Raw genomic sequence first — 21,108 nt, 5'->3', positions numbered from 1 at the left:
ACCAAAGAACTGAAAAGGTCCTCAGTTTTAGGGTCTAACCACTCTAATTTCCAAGTTGTGCAAACTGAGGCCCAGAGAAGGGGGACAGGGGACTGACGACACTGCTCAAGCAGTTCCTTTATGCCAGCCACCCTTCCAGGGTCTTCGAACCACACTGATATTCAAAACAAGCCTGTGAAAAGGAGGAGGAGGATCTACACTTCACAGAAGGGATAGCAAGGCTCAGAGAGGCCAAGTGACTGGCCCAGGTCACACAGGAGAAGGCCGTGGTTGGCAACAAGACCCCCAGGCCTGGCTTTCGAGGGCAGGAGGCACTGGAATCGGGTGTCGAGCCCGATGGAAGACAAGGTCAGGACACGGGAGGGGCTTCACAGGGACCAACTGAGGCCCAGAGCAGCTGTGATTCTGGAAGTAACACCTCCTGCATCCCTATCACATCATGTCACTATCATCTCCTGTCCTGTTAAAGAGGCCCACCCCATCTTACAGATGACGCTAAATCTCAGAGAAGTACCACGGGCTCAGGCTTTCAAGCAAGAGGGCCAAACAGGGGTCTGGACCTGGGTCCATCTCCTTCCCAGCTGCCAGGAAGGTGGGCCTGGAGGGGTGGGGCTGGGCCAGGCCGACAGGATATGAGTCTGGAGGTCTCCAGGGTGGACCACGGTGGGAGAGAAGTTCTGGAACTGCACTGAAGTCTTGTTGCCATAGAAGAGGTACATGCGCCCTGTGGGGGGTGAGGAGAGGTAGGGCTCCATCTGAGTTCCTTCCACGCCCTCCTGAAGCCAAGGTCTCCCCGAGACTTCACCCCATCGTCCCCTGGACTCACCCAAGTTCTGCCGGAACTCTGACTTGACTCCAATCTGCAGCAGCTGGTTCTCAAACAGGACCCCGTTGTTCCTGCACACGAACCTGGGTGGGGGCGGTGGGAGCTCAAGGTGACGGGGGCCTGCCTGGCTCCTGCTCTGTGCTTCCCACTGGTCCCCACTGCCCTCCCCAACCTCACCCACGACTCACTTATTCAGCAGCTCATCGGCTTCCGGGATGGGTGGGCCAATGTCCTCAGGACCTGGGCTGCAGGTGGGAAAGGAGAGAGATGGGAAGGGGCTTGGGGGGCTAGAGGTAAAGGCCCAGAGCTAGTGGTGGGAGATTGCAAGCCCTGAAGGAACAGAAGCCCAGAATCCATATACCCAGATTCCCCAAAGAGCCCCAGAATCAGACTGGCAATCGCCTCTAGTGGGAATAGGACCCTGGCAGGTACCGTCAGCACCCCCCTCCCCTGTATCAGACGGCCCTGATTTCACTCCCTTCCAATTCCTTGCAGCTCATCAGGAGAGCTTAACGAGAGCTCCCAGTCCCCTAACCCTCCCTGGGGACACGGGAGTCTGCCCCCCAACCCCCTGAGGCCACCCCTTACTCAGCAGCTGGAGCTGGGTCAGCCAGCAAAGCCATGGGGCTCTCAGGGGCAGGCGGCTCCAGCTCGCTGGGCCATCCAATCCCAGAGCAGACAAGAGAAGACAGGCGTGGCAGCAGCCAATCCCAGAGAGGCAGCAAGAGGGCAAAGAGAGGGAGTGGGGAGAAGGGAAGGAGAGAAGGAAGAGCAGGCTGAGACGTGATGACGGGAAAGGACAACACAGGGTGGCCAGGGTCAGCCGAGAGTCCAGAGTGGCCCAGAGGGAGGCAGGAGGCCGGGGGAGGTGGCAGCCAGGGCGACAGAGGCTCAGGGACAGGGAGGGAGGGGGGAGTTGGGAGGGGGCAGATGGAAAGGGGGCAGCCCTGGGCCCAAGGCGGGCGGTACCTGAGGAAGGCCTCCTCGGGGGTGGGGCCCAAGCTAGGCTGGGCGGCCGGGCCGTCGGAGAATACGTCCACCAGGAGGTTGCCCGCACCCGAGGGAGCTGGGGGTGCCGCTGGGGGAGGGGCTGCCCGCAGCCCCAGGAGGTCGGCGGAGGGTGAGGGCGTGGACTGCAGGGAATGCAGGCACAGGTGAAAAGAGAGGACGGCATGGCTGGGCCCAGCCCCGGCAGCCCAGCCCCACGGGACTCACCACGGTGCTGGGGGTGGGCTCCACACCCCCATTGATGTCGTGGCTGCTGGGCTCCCTCCGGCCATCATCCAGGGCACTGCCGGCCCCTGGCCCTTTCTTGCGTTTCAGCTTGGCCAGGATGGACGACTCGCGCTCAGGGAAGGGTGGCATCTCCTCCAGCACCGTGGCCTGCGGGTTCGGGGCGGGGGGGTGGGGGGGGGGGGGGGGGGGGAAGGAGCAGGTCAGGGACGGGCGTCCCGGGGAGGAGGAGGGGACAGAGGTGCAGAGGAGGGGCGCATGGGGACTGGGGCTCTGACCAGGACGTCCGTGCTGGCCACCGAGCTAAGGGTGAGGTACTCGACGGCGCGCTGCTGCAGCTCCACATCGGCGTTGCGCAGCTGGGAGCCGGCCCGCAGGACACCCTGGATGGTGGCCTTGGTCTCCGGGAAGAGGTTGATGAACTTGATGTAGGTGGACAGCAGCAGGGCCCGGGTGGCCACGCTGCACAGGTGGAACTTGGAGTGCAGCAGGGAGAACTGCACTGGGGGGCTGCAGGGGGCGGGGCCGGGGGTGCGCGTCAGCAGGTGGCCGGCTCCACCACCCTCTCCCAGAAGCCCCCATGAGAGGTGCCGCCTCCCTCAGGGGGACCTTTCCCGGGATCGCAGGCGGACCCCAGGGCCCCAGACCCCTCAGGAGTTTGTGTGCGTTCACCCCCTCACCTGGAGCGAGGGTCCCCAGCAATCAGGTTCCCAAACTCCCCAAGGATGTAGCCGCCAACTTTCACCATGTTCTCATGGCAGGCGGGGGCCTGGAGCGCCTGGGGGGCGGGGACACCGGTGAGTGGCACCATCCTGACTCAGGAGCGCTCAGCATGTGCCAGGCGCGGCGCTGAGCCCTCGACTCCTATTAACTGCAGAAGCCTCCTGACTCTGCTGTGGGTGCGTTTATAGATGGGGAAAGTGAGGCAGAGAGCAGTTAAGTGACTGGCCGGAGCTCACACAGGGAGTAAAACGGGGCAGAATGGGCCCTCTTTTCTGGGGCAGAGGGAGTGAGAAACTGCCGGGACCTGGGGACTGGTGGCTACACATTAGGCACCCCACGCCCTGCTGACCCTCATATATATGAGCCCGTGGAGGCCCGGCCCCTGTGTCCCTGGAAGGCCCCAGGAGGCCAAGGCCCCTCTGAGGAGGAGGAAGCAGGATGGAGGCCCAGGCCACCTGGCCCACCGCCCCAGCTGTCCTTGCTCTGCCTTGTTGCCCCTTTGTGGGGGTGAGACGGGGGTGCTGACCTCGAAGACGGTCTTGGCAGCGTAGCCCTGGACGTCGTCACGGTTGGTGACAATCTGTAGCACACGGTACCACACCTCCTCGCTCACGTAGTCGCCCGCGATGCGGATGAGGTTGAGGATGGTGTCCACGTACCAGCTGTAGTCCACGGCGTACTTCTCAGCCAGGATGGCCACCTTTAGGACCTGCCAGCCAGGAGGGAGGTCGGGCGTGCGAGTGTGCCCACGGCGGGGAGTTGGGGTGTGGACTCACCCCATCTGGGCTCAGCGCATCCCGATCTGGAGACCCAGGAGTCTGGGCGTCCTGCCCCTGCCAGGACTCACGATCTCTTCGCGGATGGCGTAGTCGGCCGTCTCCAGGTACCGCAGCATCTCTGACACAATCTGCTTGGCATTGCTCCGGTCGCACATGGCATAGAGGAGGTCGGCCGCCCGCTGTCGCACACTGACGTCCCGCTCCGTCTGAGGAAGGAGAGCAGGTAAGGTGTGTTCTAGGCTCCCTCCTGGCATGGGCCGGCCACCCCAGGGCCTCTGACCCCCAGAGCTTCTCTGAGGGAGCAGAGGAGACACAGGCCAGGTCAGTGTGGCCGGGGGCAGGCTCCCAAAGGTCACACCTTGAGGGCGTTGATGACGGTGTCAATGTGGGTCTTGACCGCCTCGTGGGAGAACTCAGAGCTGGCCAGTGTGCACATGCTCTCCAGGGCCAGGTAGCGCAGGTTGGTCTCCCGGTGCTGCAGGAACTGGCCTAGCTGGTTACAGGCCCGGACCAGGAGGTTGGGCTCACTGCCGGCAAAAGAGGAAGAGACCGGGGTGGGGGCAGGGAAGACACCCAAGATGACATGAGGAGATGGAGGACCGGGCCTCAGCTGATTCAGCTCTTAACTCCTGCCCTCTGTCCCAGTCATGACGGCTCCTGGGGACCCAGACACCTGGGCATCCAGCCCAAATACAGATATTCGGGAATTCTGCCCCTCAAGAGGGGCCCAGTGCCAATCTGGCAGGGCAGCGTTTCACACTCCCATCCTCCTCCTAGCTAGAAGTCACATTCCCAGGCCCTCAGCCCTCCCTTCCCAGGCCAGGCTCCCCGCCCCCCAGCCCCCCTCCTCCCTCAGGCCCAGGAGTCAGCCCCTGGCCCCCTCCTCCCTCAGGCCCAGGAGTCCAGGCCCTCAGCCCTCCTCCTCCCTCAGGCCCAGCACCCGGGCCCCAGCCCCCCTCCTCCCTCAGGCCCCCGGCCCTCCCTTCCCAGGCCAGGCTCCCCGCCCCCCAGCCCTCCTCCTCCCTCAGGCCCAGGAGTCAGCCCCTGGCCCCCTCCTCCCTCAGGCCCAGGAGTCCAGGCCCTCAGCCCCCCTCCTCCCTCAGGCCCCCGGCCCTCCCTTCCCAGGCCAGGCTCCCCGCCCCCCAGCAGGCAGGCACCTGTCGTAGTGGATGATGAGGCTGATGGTCTCAAAGAGGATGGCATTCTTGGCGTTGGAGTGCTGGACCTTCTTGGACTTGGGCGGCTCCTGGGCCTTGTTGAGCACGGTCTCCAGACACTCCACCAGCCGCCCCTTCACGGCCGCGTCCTCTGGGGAACCAGAGGGCACGCCCTGGGCTGAGCTCTCTGCCGGCCCGGCCCGCATGCCAGGGGCAGGGGCCACGCCATGGCTCCCATCCTCCAGAGGAAGAGTGCGGGCCCTGCAGCTTCAGGCTGGGGCCTCTACTCCCCCAAGTCCTTCCTGGGTCCCCAGGTGACCAGGGGAGGTGGACAGAGGACATGACTCCAGACCTGAGCTCTCGTCCTGCTCTGTTCTAACTCTGCTGGGCCAGAGGCTCCACCCTTGGGAGCCCCTGTTTCCCCTTCCGCAGCACTCATGCACTTTAGTAGGAGTCTCACAGAACGAGGAAAGCTGCAGGAACCTTCCCCAAAGGCACGCCTAAACCCGGCTCTTCCCAAGGAGGGGTCTGAGTGCCTGAGACAGTTGCCATCTAGGAGCTCACACAAACCCTGGGAACTGCCATTCCCTCACCTGTGAGGCAACACCAAGTGGACAGAACAACTGTCAAGTGTTCTAGCAAAGAATGTTGTACCCAAATCTATCGGGAAATTCACAAGATAGAGAACCAGCTAAAGGACACAGGCAGCGATCAGCCCAATCCAAAACATGGGACACACCGCAACCCAAAACCTCCCCGTTTCTTCAAAAACTGGGAGTGGGGGTGGGGCTATTCCAGATGGAAAAAAAGAATGACAAAGACGTAATCAGTTAATTTGTGGTCCTAGGCTGTATTTTTTAAGCCATAAAAATAATGCTATGGACAATTAGGGCAGTTTGCTGCCTGGGTAGCTGATGACCCCAAGGTTATTCTAAATCTGCTTAGGCGTGATAAGAGCATTGTGGTTTTGTAGCGTTCTTGATTCTAAGAAACGTTTGCGGAAATATTTTGGGGTGAGGGGGAGTGTTATGATGTCTGCCGCTTTTTTTTTTTTAATAAATTTATTTTATTTATTTATTTTTGGCTGTGTTGGGTCTTTGTTGGTGCGCGCGGGCTTTCTCTAGTTGTGGTGAGCGGGGGCTACTCTTCATTGCAGTGACAGGCTTCTCATTGTGGTGGCTTCTCGTTGTGGAGCACGGGCTCTAGGCGCACGGGCTTCAGTAGTTGTGGCATGTGGGCTCAGTAGTGTGGCTCGCTGGCTCTAGAGCACAGGTTCAGTAGTTGTGGCGCACCGGCCTAGTTGCTCCGCGGCCTGTGGGATCTTCCCAGACCAGGGCTCGAACCTGTGTCCCCTGCTTTGGCAGGAGGATTCTCAACCAATGAGCCACCAGGGAAGTCCCTGCCACTTACTTTCAAGGAATTCAGCAACTGGATGTCCGAGACAGTGAGGGAACAAGGGAGCAAATCCAGCAAAGTGGTAAAGCTCCGCTGAGTCTGGGTCAGGGGCATCTGGGTGTGGCCATTTTACTGTTCTCCCAAGTTATCCTTATGTCCAAAATTTTTCTTAACCAAAGGTTGCAGTGAAGGCCAGTGTCATGGAATGAAGGGGGAATTCTTCAAGATTAAAAGAGACTTATGGGACTTCCCTGGTGGCACAGTGGATAGGACTCTGCGCTCCCAATGCAGGGGGCCCGGGTTCGATCCCTGGTCAGGGATCCCACATGCATGCCGCAACTAAGAGTTTGCATGCCACACCTAAGGAGCCCACTAGCTGCAACTAAGAAGCCCGCCTGCTGCAAGTAGGGAGCCCATGTGCTGCCACTAAGGAGCCTGCCTGCTACAACTAAGACCTGGTGCAACTGAATAAAAAATAAATTACTTGGAAACAAATTGGAGCAGCCCCTCCCTGCCCAGCACTGGGTGGGGGTGGGGTGGGGGAATGGCTGCAATTCTCACAGGGCAGGGGATCAGAGTTGGTGAGGTGCTTGCCCAGGGCACACCCCAAAATTATGAGGCGGGGCTTCTAGATGCAAGAGGGCTTAGGTTCTAGCTATGCCCTTCCTTACAGGATGAGAAAAGAGGCCCAGAGTGGGGACGAGGCTTCCCCAGGGCCTCATGACAAAATTCATCCCTGGCTTTCACCGGCTGGGAGGGCCTTGGGTGTCACCTACATCATACACTCCATTACAGTGTGTGCGTGTGTGCACGCAGCTGGCTGTGAAGATGTGGGGCTGCACACCAGCTGGCTGTGAAGATGTGGGGCTGCACACCAGCTGGCTGTGAAGATGTGGGGCTGCACACCAGCTGGCTGTGAAGATGTGGGGCTGCACACCAGCTGGCTGTGAAGATGTGGGGCTGCACGCAGCTGGCTGTGAAGATGTGGGGCTGCACACCAGCTGGCTGTGAAGATGTGGGGCTGCACACCAGCTCCCTGGCCCCCAGCAGATGCTTACCACCCCGGTTGAATCGAAGGGCACTGGTTTATCAAGCGCCTACTGTGTGCTGAGCACCTCAGCGCAGCATCCCTCAAAACTGCTCTGTGAGGTCAGACAGCCGAGGATACAGAAGCCCAGGGGGAGCCACGGCCCACGTGGCAGAGGGAAAGGGTTTAGAGCAGGGATTCAGGAGTCAGGCTCTGCTCTTCCTTCGCTGCCCTGAAAAGGCAATGTCTTCTCTCCAAGCCTCAGTTGCCCGGTGTGTCTATTTCAGGGACAGCTGCCCCTCGCCAGCTCTGCTGGGGGCACCTGGACACCCCGGTGCAGTACCAGCTCACTGCAGTACCCTCCGTCCACACCAGCGGTCATGACCATGAGCAACGAGGGCCTGAAAACCCCTAGCAGAGCTATGCTAACTCCCACTGCATGGCCTGGAATTGCCCCTTGACCTGCTGGGTGACCTTGGACAAGGCCCTCCCCTCTCCAAGCCCTGGTTTCCTCATCTGTAACAGATGCGATGACAGCACCGACATTCCAGGGCTGGAGCATTCAGGGCTGGAGCGTGAGTCTGGTTTTGCAGGGACCCAGGCCCACAGCAGGGGAGTCAACAAACAAGCGATTTGTCCCATTGTCTGTGCTGAGCCGGGAGGATGCCCTGCTCTCTGCTGCCCACCCTCCCCCAACCCGTCTCCAACAGCCTCATACAACATTCTCATCCGGGGCCTCCCAGCGTGGGCCCTGGGCCTCCCAGCGTGGGCCCTGGGCTCAGCGCTGCCCCCACTGCAGCCTCGGAACAGGGGCTAGAGGTACCAGCCCAGCCTCAGAGGACTCCTGACACAGACCCCCAGCACCCGGCCCCGCTGCCCAGCCATGGGGTTGGAGGCCCCAGACCCCAGTCCGGGTGGGCTTGGCAGTACCTGGCGGGGGGTAGCACTGCAGCAGCCGCAGGAGCTTCACCGAGAGCCAGGGCGCCGGGACGAAGTAGTAGGTGTAGTCCTGGAGGTCGGTAGAGGCCGAGGAGACGATCTGGGGGCAGAGGAGGGGGGCGAGGCATGGGTGGGGGCACGGGGAGGGGTGGCTGTGACCTGACAGTTTTATGGTGCAGAAACCTGAGCCTCAGGGAGGGTGGTGAGGAAGCCTTGGGCACACAGCGAGTGACTGGCTGGATCTGGGACTGGTCGGTTTTTCCAAGTAAAGCTGGCGTTGGGTGGGCAGGAAATCTCGGCCAACCCGATCCCCTTCTGTGAAGGGGACTCCAACTCTGCGCCTCACAATGCCCTGGGCTGTCTTCACTAGAACCTGGACCCCACGGCTCCCTGGAGAGTGCTTCCTTGTGGCCCTCCCCCAACACCCAAAGATACACAGGAGCAGGAACTGGGTCTGACCCATTCCTGGGTCCCCGGGCCTACTACAAGGTCAGACACGAGAAGGGATCAGGGAAGAGGTGGGGGAATTAGCAACTTTTTTTCCTCAGGACAAACTCCTACGCCACCTTGAAAACCCCTTCTCCAGGAAGCAAGCCCCATCCTGCTCTGAGCCACCTCCATGACAGTAGGTGCCCCGCCCCCGCTGTTACTGTCCGTGTCTCCCCCACCAAGCCTGGCCCACGAGAGAATTCGGATGTGTGGTGAATGAATGAAAATACGAATGAGTAAGCTGGTGTGTTGTTCTCTTTGGTTGAAAACACAGGCCTCTCTTGACCTCCTCAGGAAACATTTATATTTATTCCAAGTCTCAACTCAGGAAAGGATCACCTCCACCAGGAAGCCTTCCCAGACTTCTAGGCTGGGTGAAGTGCCTCCTTTGGAGGGCCTGCAACGTCCTTGCCACCTCCACGACTGCACACACCGCCCCTTTTATGATAATCTGTGCCTGAGTTGGCCCTGCCGTACATCCCTCCCCTCAACAGGACAGGGAGCTCCTTGAGGGCAGGCTCGGGTCTGACTCATCCGTGTCCCCAGGTGTCAGCCTGCACAGAGATGGGCCCACAGGAGGCCTCAGGGCATGTTCCCAGGACAGGGGCGAAGGTGGTGAGAGGAGCAGAAGAGGGAAGGAAAAGCAGGAGAAGCAGGAAGAAGAAAGAGAGGGGGACGAGAGGGAGACAGACAGGAGAGCAACCTCACTTCCTGGGTGCTCATCGTGTGCCCGGCCCTGTGCTCTTTATACAGATTAATTCACAGCAGCTATGCTGTGAGGCAGGCACTGGAATAATCCCCTTTGAACACATGAGGCAAACGAGGCCCAGAGGGGTGAAGCCACTTGCCTAGGGCCACACAGCCAGGAAGTGACGGAGCTGGGATGAACCCAGCTCTGACCCTGAGTCCTTAACCACTGAGCTAGATGGTCTCTCTGGGAAAGTGAGGACCAGAGAGGTGCCCAGGGGACAGGGATGCTGCAGCTGGCGCTGATACGACACCCACCCGGCTCAGGCGAGACACAGCCAGGGAGATGCATGTCTTGAAGTCATCTGGGTTCTTCTTGCAGAGACAAGTGATGAGGCTGACAGCGGCTGTGACCACGCCCTGTAGGGGCAGACAAGTGGCAGGTCAGGGCCCTCGGGGGAGGGTCAGACTGGGGACAAGTGTCCAGGCTGTGGTTCTGAGAGGAGAGGCGCAGGAGCACTTGGGGCTGAGGTGGCCTGAGGGGTGTGCTTGGGTTTGTACAGGTGTCCTGGTGGCTGTTTCACGGCTTGGGGACCATGAGGGACTGGAGCACTGTGGGTGGCGACAGAGGTCAGTGTCTCTGTGCTGGTTGGGCAGGCGATGGGGGAATCTCTGGGTGTCGGAAACAGAGGCTGGGATTTTTCTGAGGGGCTGGGTGAGTGACGGGTGTTGGGGACACTGGACAGGAACCCCGGGCATCCAGGTGGGTGTCAGTGACAGAAGTGGGGGGCCCTGGGCATTCAGGTAAGAATCAGGGCAGAGGAGGGGTCCCCAGGCATCCAGGTGGGAATCAGGGCAGAGGTGGGGGGCCCCAGGCATCAGGTGGCTGCCAAGGGCGGTGGGTCTTCGGTCCAGGGTCCCTGGGCACCAGGCAGGGGTCTCACCATGTGCTGGTCGTTGAGCAGGTGTACCACGCGGGCCGTCCACTCGCCCATGGGCACCAGGTCGGGTGAGGCCTTGTAGAGCCGCAGCAGGCACAGGGCTGCACTCTGCTTCACACTGTCCATGCTGTCCCTGCCGGGACACAATGTGGGGTGGGAGTGGGGGTTCAGCGTGACCACGGCCCTGCACACCTCCCCGCTCCTCTCTCGCTCCTCCCAGGAAGGGTGTCCAACAAGAGGCGGAAAAAGCTCGGCAGACCCAGGAACCCATCTGGTGCTGCCCTCACTGCCCATCGGGCCTCAGTTTCTTCATCTGCAAAATGGGTTGCATCCCAGTAACCTCATGGGGTCATGGGCAGGGCCGAGCAAAATGCCAAGCGTGGCTCTGCACCTTCATTCAGTTACCGTCCACTTATTGAGCACCTACTGGGAACCAGGCACTGCTGTCGGCTCTGTGGACAGAGTGGTGGACAAACTGGTCCAAAGTGTGTCCTCACAGGGACTTCCCTGGTTGTCCAGTGGTTAAGAATCCGCCTTCCAATGCAGGGTACACGGGTTTGATCCCTGCTCGGGGAACTAAGATCCCACAGGCTGCAGGGCAACTAAGCCCGCACGCTGCAACTACTGAGCCCACGTGCTCTGGAACCCACGTGCCACAACTAGAGAGAAGCCCTTGCGCCGCAACGAAGAGTCCGCGCACTGCGACGAAAGATCCCGCATACTGCAACTAAGACTTGATGCAGCCAAAATAAATAAATAATCCACAGAGTATCAGATAAAGTTGTCCTTTCTTAAAAAAAACACAACAAATACAGTGTGTCCTCACAGAGCGTACTTCTCACCAGGGCAGCCGGCATCCTACAACAGATACTGTCCAGGTTCAGTGCTACAGAGCAAACTAGGGCAGGCACTCCGGGGATGCTATTTTGGGGTTTTGTTTTTGTTTTTTTAATTTTTTATTTTAATTAATTAATTTTTTGGCTGCGTTGGGTCTTCGTTGCTGCACGCGGGCTTTCTCTAGTTGTGGCGCGAGGGCTACTCTTCGTTGCGGTGCACGGGCTTCTCATTGCGGTGGCTTCTTTTCTTGCAGAGCACTGGCTCTAGGTGCGCGGGCTTCGGTAGTTGCAGCACATGGGCTCAGCAGTTGTGGCTCGAGGGCTCCAGAGCGCAGGCTCAGTAGTTGTGGCGCATGGGCTTAGTTGCTCCGTGGCATGTGGGATCTTCCCGGACCAGGGCTCGAACCCGTGTCCCTTGCATTGGCAGGCGGATTCTTAACCACTGCACCACCAGGGAAGTCCCTGGGGACGCTATTTTGGATGAAGGCCTCACTAACAAGGCACCAGGTAAACAGAAAACTGAGAGAAAAGACTAAAACTCTGCACAGAATGTTCCCAGCAGACAGAAGAGCCTGTGGAGCCCTCAAGGCAGGCAGGCCTGTGTGTGGAAGGAGCCTGGAGGAGTCTTGTGTGGCTGGAGACAGGACAGAGCAGGGGCTGAGGGCCACACCGTGTGGGGCCTTGCAGGCCATGGTGAGGACTATGCTTTTACCCAGCGGGAGATGGAGCCGCTGCAGGTGACAAGCAGGGAAGCTATGATACTAAGGCGACAGCAGTAAAAGCTACCACCCAGGGCCCTTCCGATCTGCTCGGCCCTGGTACAGGCACTAGCTCATTCATTTTATCTCCACAACAAACCGAGAAAATAGGTACTACTATGGACCACTGTCCCCAGATCTGACTTGCTTTTTTTTCTTTTTTTGCGGTACGCGGGCCTCTCCCAACCACTGCGCCACCAGGGAAGCCCTGACTTATGTTTTTAAAAGGTCCCTCTGCTGCTGTGTGGAGAAGAGACTGTGGGAGGCCGGGGCGGGGGCGGGGGGGAGGTGACAGCAATAGTCCAGGCAGGAGATGACAGGAGACGACAGTGCCTCAGACCCCGCTGCAGCCATGCAGGTGAGAAGTGGCTCTGATACATTTTTACTATGAGGTGGTGGAGACAGAAGAGGGGACAAGGTGACCCTCAAGTTTCTGACCTGAGGGACCTGGCGAGTGGTGAGACCATTTGTTGTGTGGGGACCTGGGGCAAGATGGCTGGTGGGGCGCTGAATGAGACCCAAGTTTGATACTGAACAGATACAAAATTGACATGCTAACGAGACACCCAGTGCGGCCCTGGACCCACAGGGCTGTGTGGCCTCTGGCAAGTGCCCTTCCCTCTCTGAGCCTCCATAATGTCCTTCATAAAATGGGACCCCTACTCCCCTCTTCAGAGGAGAGGAAGCCTGTCAAACACTGTGGTGGGCTGAATAATGCCCCCCCCCGACAGGTCCACATCCTAATGTCCAGACCCTGTGAATGTGTTCCCTTACATTCAAAGGGGACTTTGCAGATATGGGCTTCCCTGGTGGCGCAGTGGTTGAGAGTCCGCCTGCCGATGCAGGGGACTCGGGTTCGTGCCCCGGTCTGGGAAGATCCCACATGCCGCGGAGTGGCTGGGCCCGTAAGCCATGGCCGCTGGGCCTGCGCGTCCGGAGCCTGTGCTCCGCAACGGGAGAGGCCACAACAGTGAGAGGCCCACGTACTGCAAAAAAACAAAAACAAATAAAAAAACAAAAACAAAGGGGACTTTGCAGATACGATGAAATCACGGATCTTGAGATGATCCTGGATTACCCAGGTGAGCCCTAAATGTAATCACAAGGTCCTTAGAAGAGAGGAGGAGGAGGATCAGAGTTAGAGAGATGCAAGGCCAGATACAGAGATCAGAGAGAAGATGCTACCCTGCTGATTAAAGATGGAAGGGGCCATGAGCCACGGGATGCAGGCAGCCTCTAGAAGCTGGAAAAGACCTGGAAACACCTTGATTTTAGCCCAGTGAGCCTCACTGTGGACTTCTGACCTCCAGAACTGTGAGAGAATCAATGTGTGTTTTAAGCCCCTAACTTGTGGTCATGGGTTACAGTGGCCACAGGAAACTGAACAGGCACTGGGTTAGCACAGAGCCTGGCAGCCAGCAGTGTCCCATCCCAGAGGGCTGAGTTCATGGCCCGGTCAGTACCCAGGTCCCAGCAACACGAAGAGTGTGAAGTGTAACAGTGTTCTAGAAAGCACTCCCCGGTCTCTGGGGTCAGACACGCCTGCTTGTGGGGCGTGATTTGGGGACAAGGCATTGACCCTCTCTGACTGGCAATTTCCTCCTGGGGAAAATGAGGACCCCCACAGATTGGGGGATGAAGAAGTGAACCTGGGTATCGCGGCCTCAAGCACAGAATGGGTCCTAGGAGCTGTCTCGACCGCCCAGACGGGGCCTTACAGTGACATTTCCCCAGAAAGGACTCAACAGAAGCACAGGTGAGGGTCCCAGGAAGGGTGGGTGAAACTGCAGGAGTCAAAGGCCAGGTGAAAAGATGTTTTACGGGATGTGTAGGAGAAACATGAATTGCATGGACATGCTGGCTCCGTTTTCTCCCATCAGCTAGGCAGACTCGTGTGTGTCGGCCAGGCTGGGGAGACGGGAGCCTTCGGGTGCCGTGGCCACGGGTGGACACAGACACAGGCCGTGAGAAAAGGAGCTGGGCTACCCCTGGTCAGGTAGCTGCCGTAAGGCATGCGGACCTAGACCAGCAATTCTGCTCCCAGACACCTGCCCTGGGGAAAGGCACGCACACGTGCTCAAGGTCATGGCATAGGAAAGATCATATTAAAACCAGAAGCCAGCAGAAGGTCTGCCCACAGCGGAGCTCCATGAATGGTGGTCTTTCCACCATCATCATCATAGCTCACACCCCATGAGGCCTGCCTCTGGCCCAGGCTCTAAGAGCTTCTACATATTAACGTTTAATCCTCAGCACAGCCCTCTGAGGAGGTGGACTCTATTATCATCTCCGTGACAGGTAAGGAAACGTCCAGGAGAATCCCAAATAAAAGAATAAGAGCGGGGACTTCCCTGGCGGTCCAGTGGTTGAGAATCCGTCTTCCAATACAGGGGACGCGGGTTCGATCCCTGGCCAGGGAACTAGGATCCTACATGCCGTGGGGCAACTGGGCCCGTGCAGCAACTACTGAGCCCGCGCACCACAACTAGAGAGAAACACGCGTGCTGCAACGAAGATCCCGCGTGCTGCAACTAAGACCCAATGCAGCCAAATAAATTAAATAAATATTTAAATATTTTTTTTAAAAAAGAATAAGAGCGATTGATCAACTTGGTTAAGTTACACAGAGATTGTGATACTATGTAGGTAAAGTTGAAAGCTACATAATATAGGGGGGTGTGCCTGGGTGTAAAAGGACAAAACGTACATGGGAATAAGCACCATCAGACTCAGGGCACCGGGAGGAAGGCCACATGGAGAGATGATATGAGGGACCCGAAGGGAAATTCAACCGCAGCTGTTTTCTTTCTTTCTTTCTTTCTTTTTTTTTTTTTTGAAACAGGTGTAATACCTTATGACCCAGCAATTTCATGCCCAGGCAGCTCCGCAACAGAACCGAAAACAGAGTTCACACAAATGCGTGCATTATTCATCACAGCCGAAAGGTGGAAACTTGGTGATGAACGGAGAAATAAATTGTGGTCCATCCATACAGTGGAATGTTAATTGGCTCATAAAAAAGGAATGAAGCCCTGACACATACTACAACAGGGATGAACCTCAAAAACATTATGCCAAGAGAAAAGAAGCCGGACACAAAGGCCGCATACTGTGTGATTCCATTTATCTGAAATGTCCAGAACAGGCAAATCTTTAGAGACACAGAGCGTATTAGAGATGGCCTGGGGCTGGGAAGAGAGGGTCTGGGGAATGACCGCTGATGGGCACAGGGCTTCTTTTTTGGGTGATGGAAATGTTCTGCAATTAGATAGTGGGGATGCTTGAACAACACTGTGAATGGACTGAAGACCACCGAACTGTATACTTTAAAGTGCTTAAAATGGTGACCTTTATGTTATGTAAATTTTACCTCAAATTAAAAAAAAAAAAAAACCACCTAAGAAAACAGTAACCCAGAGTTCCCTGGTGGTCTAGTGGTTAGGATTCTGGGCTTTCACTGCCGTGGCCCAGGTTCAGTCCCCGGCCAGGGAATATCCACAAGCCACGTGGTGCAGCCCAAACCAGAACAAAACAAAAAATCAAAAACATAAAAACAGTTCCTCTGTGCCCCAGTCACTATCAAGGTCAAGTTTCCAGTGCTGAGAGCCCAGCCTATAGTCAGACAAGCCCAGCGTGGCCTGTGACTTTGGCAGGGCCCTGCCCTTGTGTGAAACGGGGACATCACCTGTGCTCATATATGTTTGTCACACTGGCTTCTTTCTCAGCCCTCAGAGGTGCCAAGTTCTCCCCAATCAGGGTGACTGGCCACCTGACTCACCCAAGCCAATGCCAGCTGCCTGTCCTGATCTTAAAGAAACTGTCAGCGGCATTCACCATGGCTGACCACTCCCTCCTCCGCGAAAGTTTCTTCTCCAAGCTCCAAGCCACAGTCCATTCTGCATTTTCCTCCCTCTCCCTGGCCAGACTTCCACACGCTGGATCACCCCAGCCTTTGGTCTCTTCTCTTCTCTGGTCACATCCTGCCTGAGGGACCTCATCCGGCCGTGGCTTTCATTACCATCCACCCTGCGCTGTCCCGTCTGGTGGCCCCCAGCGACACGAAGCTACCGAGCACTTGAATGGAGTGAGTCCAGACTGAAATGCCATGTGTGTAAATTACACAGTGGTTTCAAAGACTTAACGCAAAAAATATTGGATAATGTGTATGTTGATCCAATATCAAAATGATTCTGGATGGATCAGGTGAGATTAAAATATTAAAATTAGATGGGGAATTCCCCTGGCGGTCCAGCGGTTAGGACCCTGAGCTTCCACTGCAGGGGGCACAGGTTCAATGCCTGGTGGGGAAACTAAAATCTCGAGTGCCGCACAGTGCAACCAAAAATTAAAAAAAAAAAAAAGAAATTAGTTTTACTTTTTTTTTTTTAATTAATTAATTTATTTATTTTTGGCTGCACTGGGTCTTCATCGCTGCACGCGGGCTCTTCTCTGGTTGCATTGAGCAGGGGCTACTCTTTGTTGCAGTTGGCGGGCTTCTCATTGCAGTGGCTTCTCTCGTTGCGGAGCACGGGCTCTAGGCGTGCAGGCTTCAGTATTTGTGGCGCACAGGCTCAGTAGTTGTGGCTCACAGGCTCTAGAGCATGGGCTCAGTAGTTGTGGTGCACAGGGTTAGTTGCTCTGCAGCATGTGGGATCTTCCCGGACCAGGGCTCGAACCCGTGTCCTCTGCATTGGCAGGCGGATTCTTAACCATTGCACCACCAGGGAAGTCCCTACTTATTTGTTTTGACTTTGTCTACTAGGCATCTCAGATTCAACATGGCCAAACCCAGCTCTGGATCCTCCCCCTCCTTCACTTGGTTCTCCCCCACTCCCTCCTTCATCATTCATCCACCTGTTCAACTTCACTCCTCTCTCTCTCTTACACCATATACAATCAGTACTGTCGTCTTTCCTTCCAAAACATACAGCTCTAGTAACGATTTTCTGCAACAACCCTGGTCCCAGCCACCGTCAGCTCTGCCCAGGACGGCAACAGACATCTCAATGGTCTCCCTGCTACCACGCTTGGCGCCCCCGACAGTCTCTAGGCTACTTGAATCTAAGGATCATGTTCTTTCATTGGTTCTGGTATATTCTTAGCCATAATCTGTTCAAACACTGTGTCATGTTATGAGTCTCTCCCTTCTCTCTTTCTAGAACTCTAAAGAGTGCTGTTAGATTTTATCTCCCTTGACTCTTAACCTCTCTTTTAAATTTTTCCATCTCTTTGTTTCTCTGGGCTGCATTCTGATTAATTTCTCCAGTTCTTCTGCCTATTTACAATCCTTGCTTTGGTTCTGTCTACTCTGCTGCTAAACTAGACCACTTAATTTTTTTTTAAAATCTAAATGTTGTCCATTTCTTTTTAAAAAATGCTTACACTTCGTTCCATTTTTAAATTGTTCTCTTTTTTCTTGAAACATATTAAGCATACTCATCTTACATTCTGTATGGAAACTCCAATCCAACTGTTATTTTCCATTTTCTTTCTGCTGGTTCTCCCTCATGGTGCCTTGCGTCTTGTGCTTAGTGATTTTCGATTGTGAGCTACTCATGTAACGTGGAGCTTCATCTGTGGAAATCATTGAGGCCTATGGTGAAAGTGGGTTTCTCCCAAAAAGATCTGTTTGCTTCTGTCAGGCACTGGGGTACTAGCAGTTTGTGTCACTTAAGCTGAAGTTTGGTTTAAGTTTCTATGGATGACCCAGGAAGGGGAAAATCGGACTGAACACCAGTGTGTGGGCTGTTCCATGCCAAAGTTCAAAAAGGATACTTTTGCTTATAGACCTTAAGGGGATTTATTTCTAGGTCACCCTCACTTTGAAGTGTGGTCTCTGGAGCCCTTGCTTGAACCAGCTTGTCTTCTGCTCCCAGAGGCTATAGGGCCCCAAAACCAATACCTAAGTTCATCCAGGTCAGCAAATGCTCTAAGCAAAATCCAGCTTAGGCACTCTGCTCATCTCCCTGGGTGTCAGGCTCCTCTTGGCTTGTGGCCTGTGTGTCTCCTTATTTTCTTGCTAGCTCATGAATACATTGAAGAATATTTCATTTCCTCTTTTAACCCACATTGATAACTGCGTTTTGGGGAGACCCTCAGGCAGGAATCTAGCCCACAAGCTGCCAGAAATACAAGTCCTACCTTCTCCCACACCAGGTTCAGTGACCTTTTAAAAATACAGAGGCTTCATAAATAAATAAATAAATAATAAAGCAGCCAAAAAAAACAGGGGCAGGCTTCCCTGGTGCCGCAGTGGTTGAGAATCTGCCTGCCAATGCAGGGGACACGGGTTCGAGCCATGGTCTGGGAAGACCCCACATGCCGCAGAGCAACTAGGCCCGTGAGCCACAACTACTGAACCTGCGTGTCGAGCTTGTGCTCCGCAACAAGAGAGGCCACGACAGTGAGAGGCCCACGCACCGCGATGAAGAGTGGCCCCCACTCGCCACAACTAGAGAAAGCCCATGCACAGAAACAAAGACCCAACACAGCCATAAATAAATAAATAAAATTTTAAAACATTAAAAAAAAAAAAAAAAACAGGGGCTTCCCTGGTGGCATAGTGGTTAAGAATCCGCCTGCCAATGCAGGGGGCACGGGTTCGAGCCGTGGTCTGGGAAGATCTCACATGCCGCGGAGTAACTAAGCCCGTGCGCCACAACTACTGAGCCTGCACTCTAGAGCCCATGAGCCACAACTACTGAAGCCCGCGCGTCTAGAGCCCATGCTCTGCAACAAGAGAAGCCACCACAATGAGAAGCCCAAGTCCTGCAATGAAGAGTAGTCCCCACTCACCGCAACTAGAGAAAGCCCATGTGCAGCAACAAAAACCCAATGCAGCCAAAAATTAAAAATAAATAAATAAAAATTAAAAAGATAAAATAAAATAAAAAAACAAAGCCAAGCATGTCATTTATCTGCTCAAAACACACCTACTGCCTCCCAATTTCAATTAGAATAAATCCATACTCCCCTTATTCTCTCGCTTGTTCACCACAGTCAAGCCAGAGACACTATCTCTTGGTTCCTTGAATGTACAAAGCTCATGCCTACCTCAGGACCTTTGTACTTGCTGCTCCTTTTGCTTGGAGCACTACTCCAACCTTTTTTTTTTTTTTTTACATCTTTATTGGAGTATAATTGCTCTACATTGTTGTGTTAGTTGCTGCTGTATAACAAAGTGAATCAGCTATACGTATACATATATCCCCATATCCCCTCCCTCTTGCGTCTCCCTCCCACCCTCCCCATCCCACCTTTCTAGATGGTCACAAAGCACCGAGCTGATCTCCCTGTGCTATGCAGCTATTTCCCACTAGCTATCTATTTTACATTTGGTAGTCTATATATGTCAATGCCACTCTCTCACTTCGTCCCAGCTTACCCTTCCCCCTCCCCGTGTCCTCAAGTCCATTCTCTGCACCTGCGTCTTTATTCCTGTCCCGTCCCTAGGTTCTTCAGAGCCATTTTTTTTTTTGATTCCATATATATGTGTTTTCATACAGTATTTGTTTTTCTCTTTCTGACTTACTTCACTCTGTATGACAGACTCTAGGTCCATCCACCTCACTACAAATAACTCAATTTCGTTTCTTTTTATGGATGAGCAATATTCCATTGTATATATGTGCCACATCTTCTTTATCCATTCATCTGTTGATGGACACTTAGGTTGCTTCCATATCCTGGCTAATGTAAATAGAGCTGCAATGAACATTATGGTACATGACTCTTTTTGAAATATGGTTTTCTCAGGGTATATGCCCAGGAGTGGGATTGCTGGGTCGTATGGTAGTTTTATTTTTAGTTTTTTAAGGAACTGCCATACTGTTGTCCATAGTGGCTGTATCAATTTACATTCCCACCAACAGCGCAAGAGGGTTGGTTCCCTTTTCTCCACACCCTCTTCAGCATTTATTGTTTGTAGATTTTTTGGTGACGGCCATTCTGACTGGTGTGAGGAGATACCTTCCAACATTTCTGAATGACTGTCTTCTCCTCATCATTCCAGTCTCAAATTACATGTCACCTTTTGCAGAGACCCTCCCTGATGAGTCTGACTTAAGCAGCCTTCCCCACCATCTCTGCTGCCCCCCACTACCCTGTTTTGTTTTCTTCAGAGGAACTGTGACTATCCGAACTCGACTCACTTCTTTGCCTATGTGTTTGCTCTTTGGATTCCCCCCGAGATGTAAGCTCCCCGAGGATGGGCATGACCGCCTCCGCTGCTCCCTCCTGCCTTCCCATGCCCGGAACAGTGCCCGGCACATTGCAGGTGCTCAAGAAGTGTTTGCTGAACAACCTCCTGCTTCAGAAAGGTCACACAGGCTGATCCACCACCCTTCATGCCTTTCCCTGTTCCACAGGCAACTCCTCCTACTCACCCAGGTCTCAGCCTGATCCCACGTCCTCTGAGAAGCCCTCCCTGATCCCCCAGGCTAGGTCAGGCATGCCTACTACATGCCCTATGGGCTTCTGCACCCCACAGCATGGTTCTGAGAGGAAATATATGTTTCATCCTGAAATTATTCAGTCGATGTTTATCCCCCACTCTAGACCGTGAACACTGGGAGGAGGATGACCATGTCCGTTTCTGGTCATGGCTACATCGCCAGCGATCAGCATGGTGCCCCGCACATATATGCTCAACAGATGTTTGTTGAATGAATGAATGGAGAAGAGGCAGAAGCTCTGGAGGGCTGTCACCGACATAACTTAAGGTTATCACCTCTTCTTTACTAGATGTTAAAGGTTGATCAGATAGACATCCCACTGGCTTTGCTGGGAAGCTGCCTTACACTGTCGAGTCACTTTGGTGAGATGACAAGAGGCAACCATGGGGCTGCCACCGGAATCACGGTGGTGCCAAGCCTGGCTGGGAGACCTTGGGCAGGTGACAGAGCCTCTCTGACCCTCAAACTGGGTTGGGTCTTGTCTACCCCATCCCCCCACCTGGGTCCCCAACGCCTCACCCAGCCACCAAGATGCGAGGGATGTCAGCGGCAAAGGCCTCGCCCATCTCACGGCTGCCCACGTTGGCGATGCAGTGCAGGGCCAGGCACATGAAGGTGGGGTTGCGGCTGGCCAGGTCGTTCTTGATGGCGTTGTTGATGAGCCGGATCAGCTCCGAGTTGGAGTTCACCAGCACCGAGATGAACAGGTAACCCTGGGTTGCGGAGGGAGGTGGTGGGCTTGAAGCATTGTGGTTAACTGGCCCTAGACCCCAACCCTCAACCCTGGAGTCTGCACTTCCGGCCCCTCCTCCCTCAGCCCCAGGAGTCCAGGCCCCCGGCCCCTCCCACCTCAGACCCAGGATCC

The 21,108-nt window shown here is 55.2% G+C and overlaps 1 protein-coding gene across 2 annotated transcripts in view; it reads right to left on the bottom strand.

Annotated features, from left to right (window-relative positions):
* AP2A1 (adaptor related protein complex 2 subunit alpha 1) overlaps positions 1-21,108 on the bottom strand; it is a 36,987-nt gene that overhangs the window by 2,259 nt on the left and 13,620 nt on the right. For both annotated transcript variants that reach the window (XM_029213560.1, XM_029213559.1), the window contains exons 4-18: positions 20,763-20,956; positions 10,200-10,329; positions 9,574-9,675; positions 8,071-8,179; positions 4,719-4,869; positions 3,920-4,088; positions 3,630-3,767; positions 3,309-3,491; positions 2,740-2,837; positions 2,338-2,569; positions 2,042-2,209; positions 1,796-1,959; positions 1,015-1,071; positions 827-909; positions 635-724 (exon numbers count right to left, since the gene is read on the bottom strand). In XM_029213560.1, coding sequence (XP_029069393.1) covers positions 635-724; positions 827-909; positions 1,015-1,071; positions 1,796-1,959; positions 2,042-2,209; positions 2,338-2,569; positions 2,740-2,837; positions 3,309-3,491; positions 3,630-3,767; positions 3,920-4,088; positions 4,719-4,869; positions 8,071-8,179; positions 9,574-9,675; positions 10,200-10,329; positions 20,763-20,956 — 2,068 coding nt within the window. The remainder of the gene's footprint in view (positions 1-634; positions 725-826; positions 910-1,014; positions 1,072-1,795; positions 1,960-2,041; positions 2,210-2,337; positions 2,570-2,739; positions 2,838-3,308; positions 3,492-3,629; positions 3,768-3,919; positions 4,089-4,718; positions 4,870-8,070; positions 8,180-9,573; positions 9,676-10,199; positions 10,330-20,762; positions 20,957-21,108) is intronic.

The sequence above is a fragment of the Monodon monoceros genome, unplaced genomic scaffold (genome assembly GCF_005190385.1).
Source record: "Monodon monoceros isolate NGI ecotype Baffin Bay Population unplaced genomic scaffold, NGI_Narwhal_1 Super_Scaffold_10, whole genome shotgun sequence".
NCBI classification, from domain to species: domain Eukaryota; kingdom Metazoa; phylum Chordata; class Mammalia; order Artiodactyla; family Monodontidae; genus Monodon; species Monodon monoceros.
Note: the sequence above shows the minus strand (reverse complement) of the source record. Positions and strands in the feature narration are given on the sequence as shown.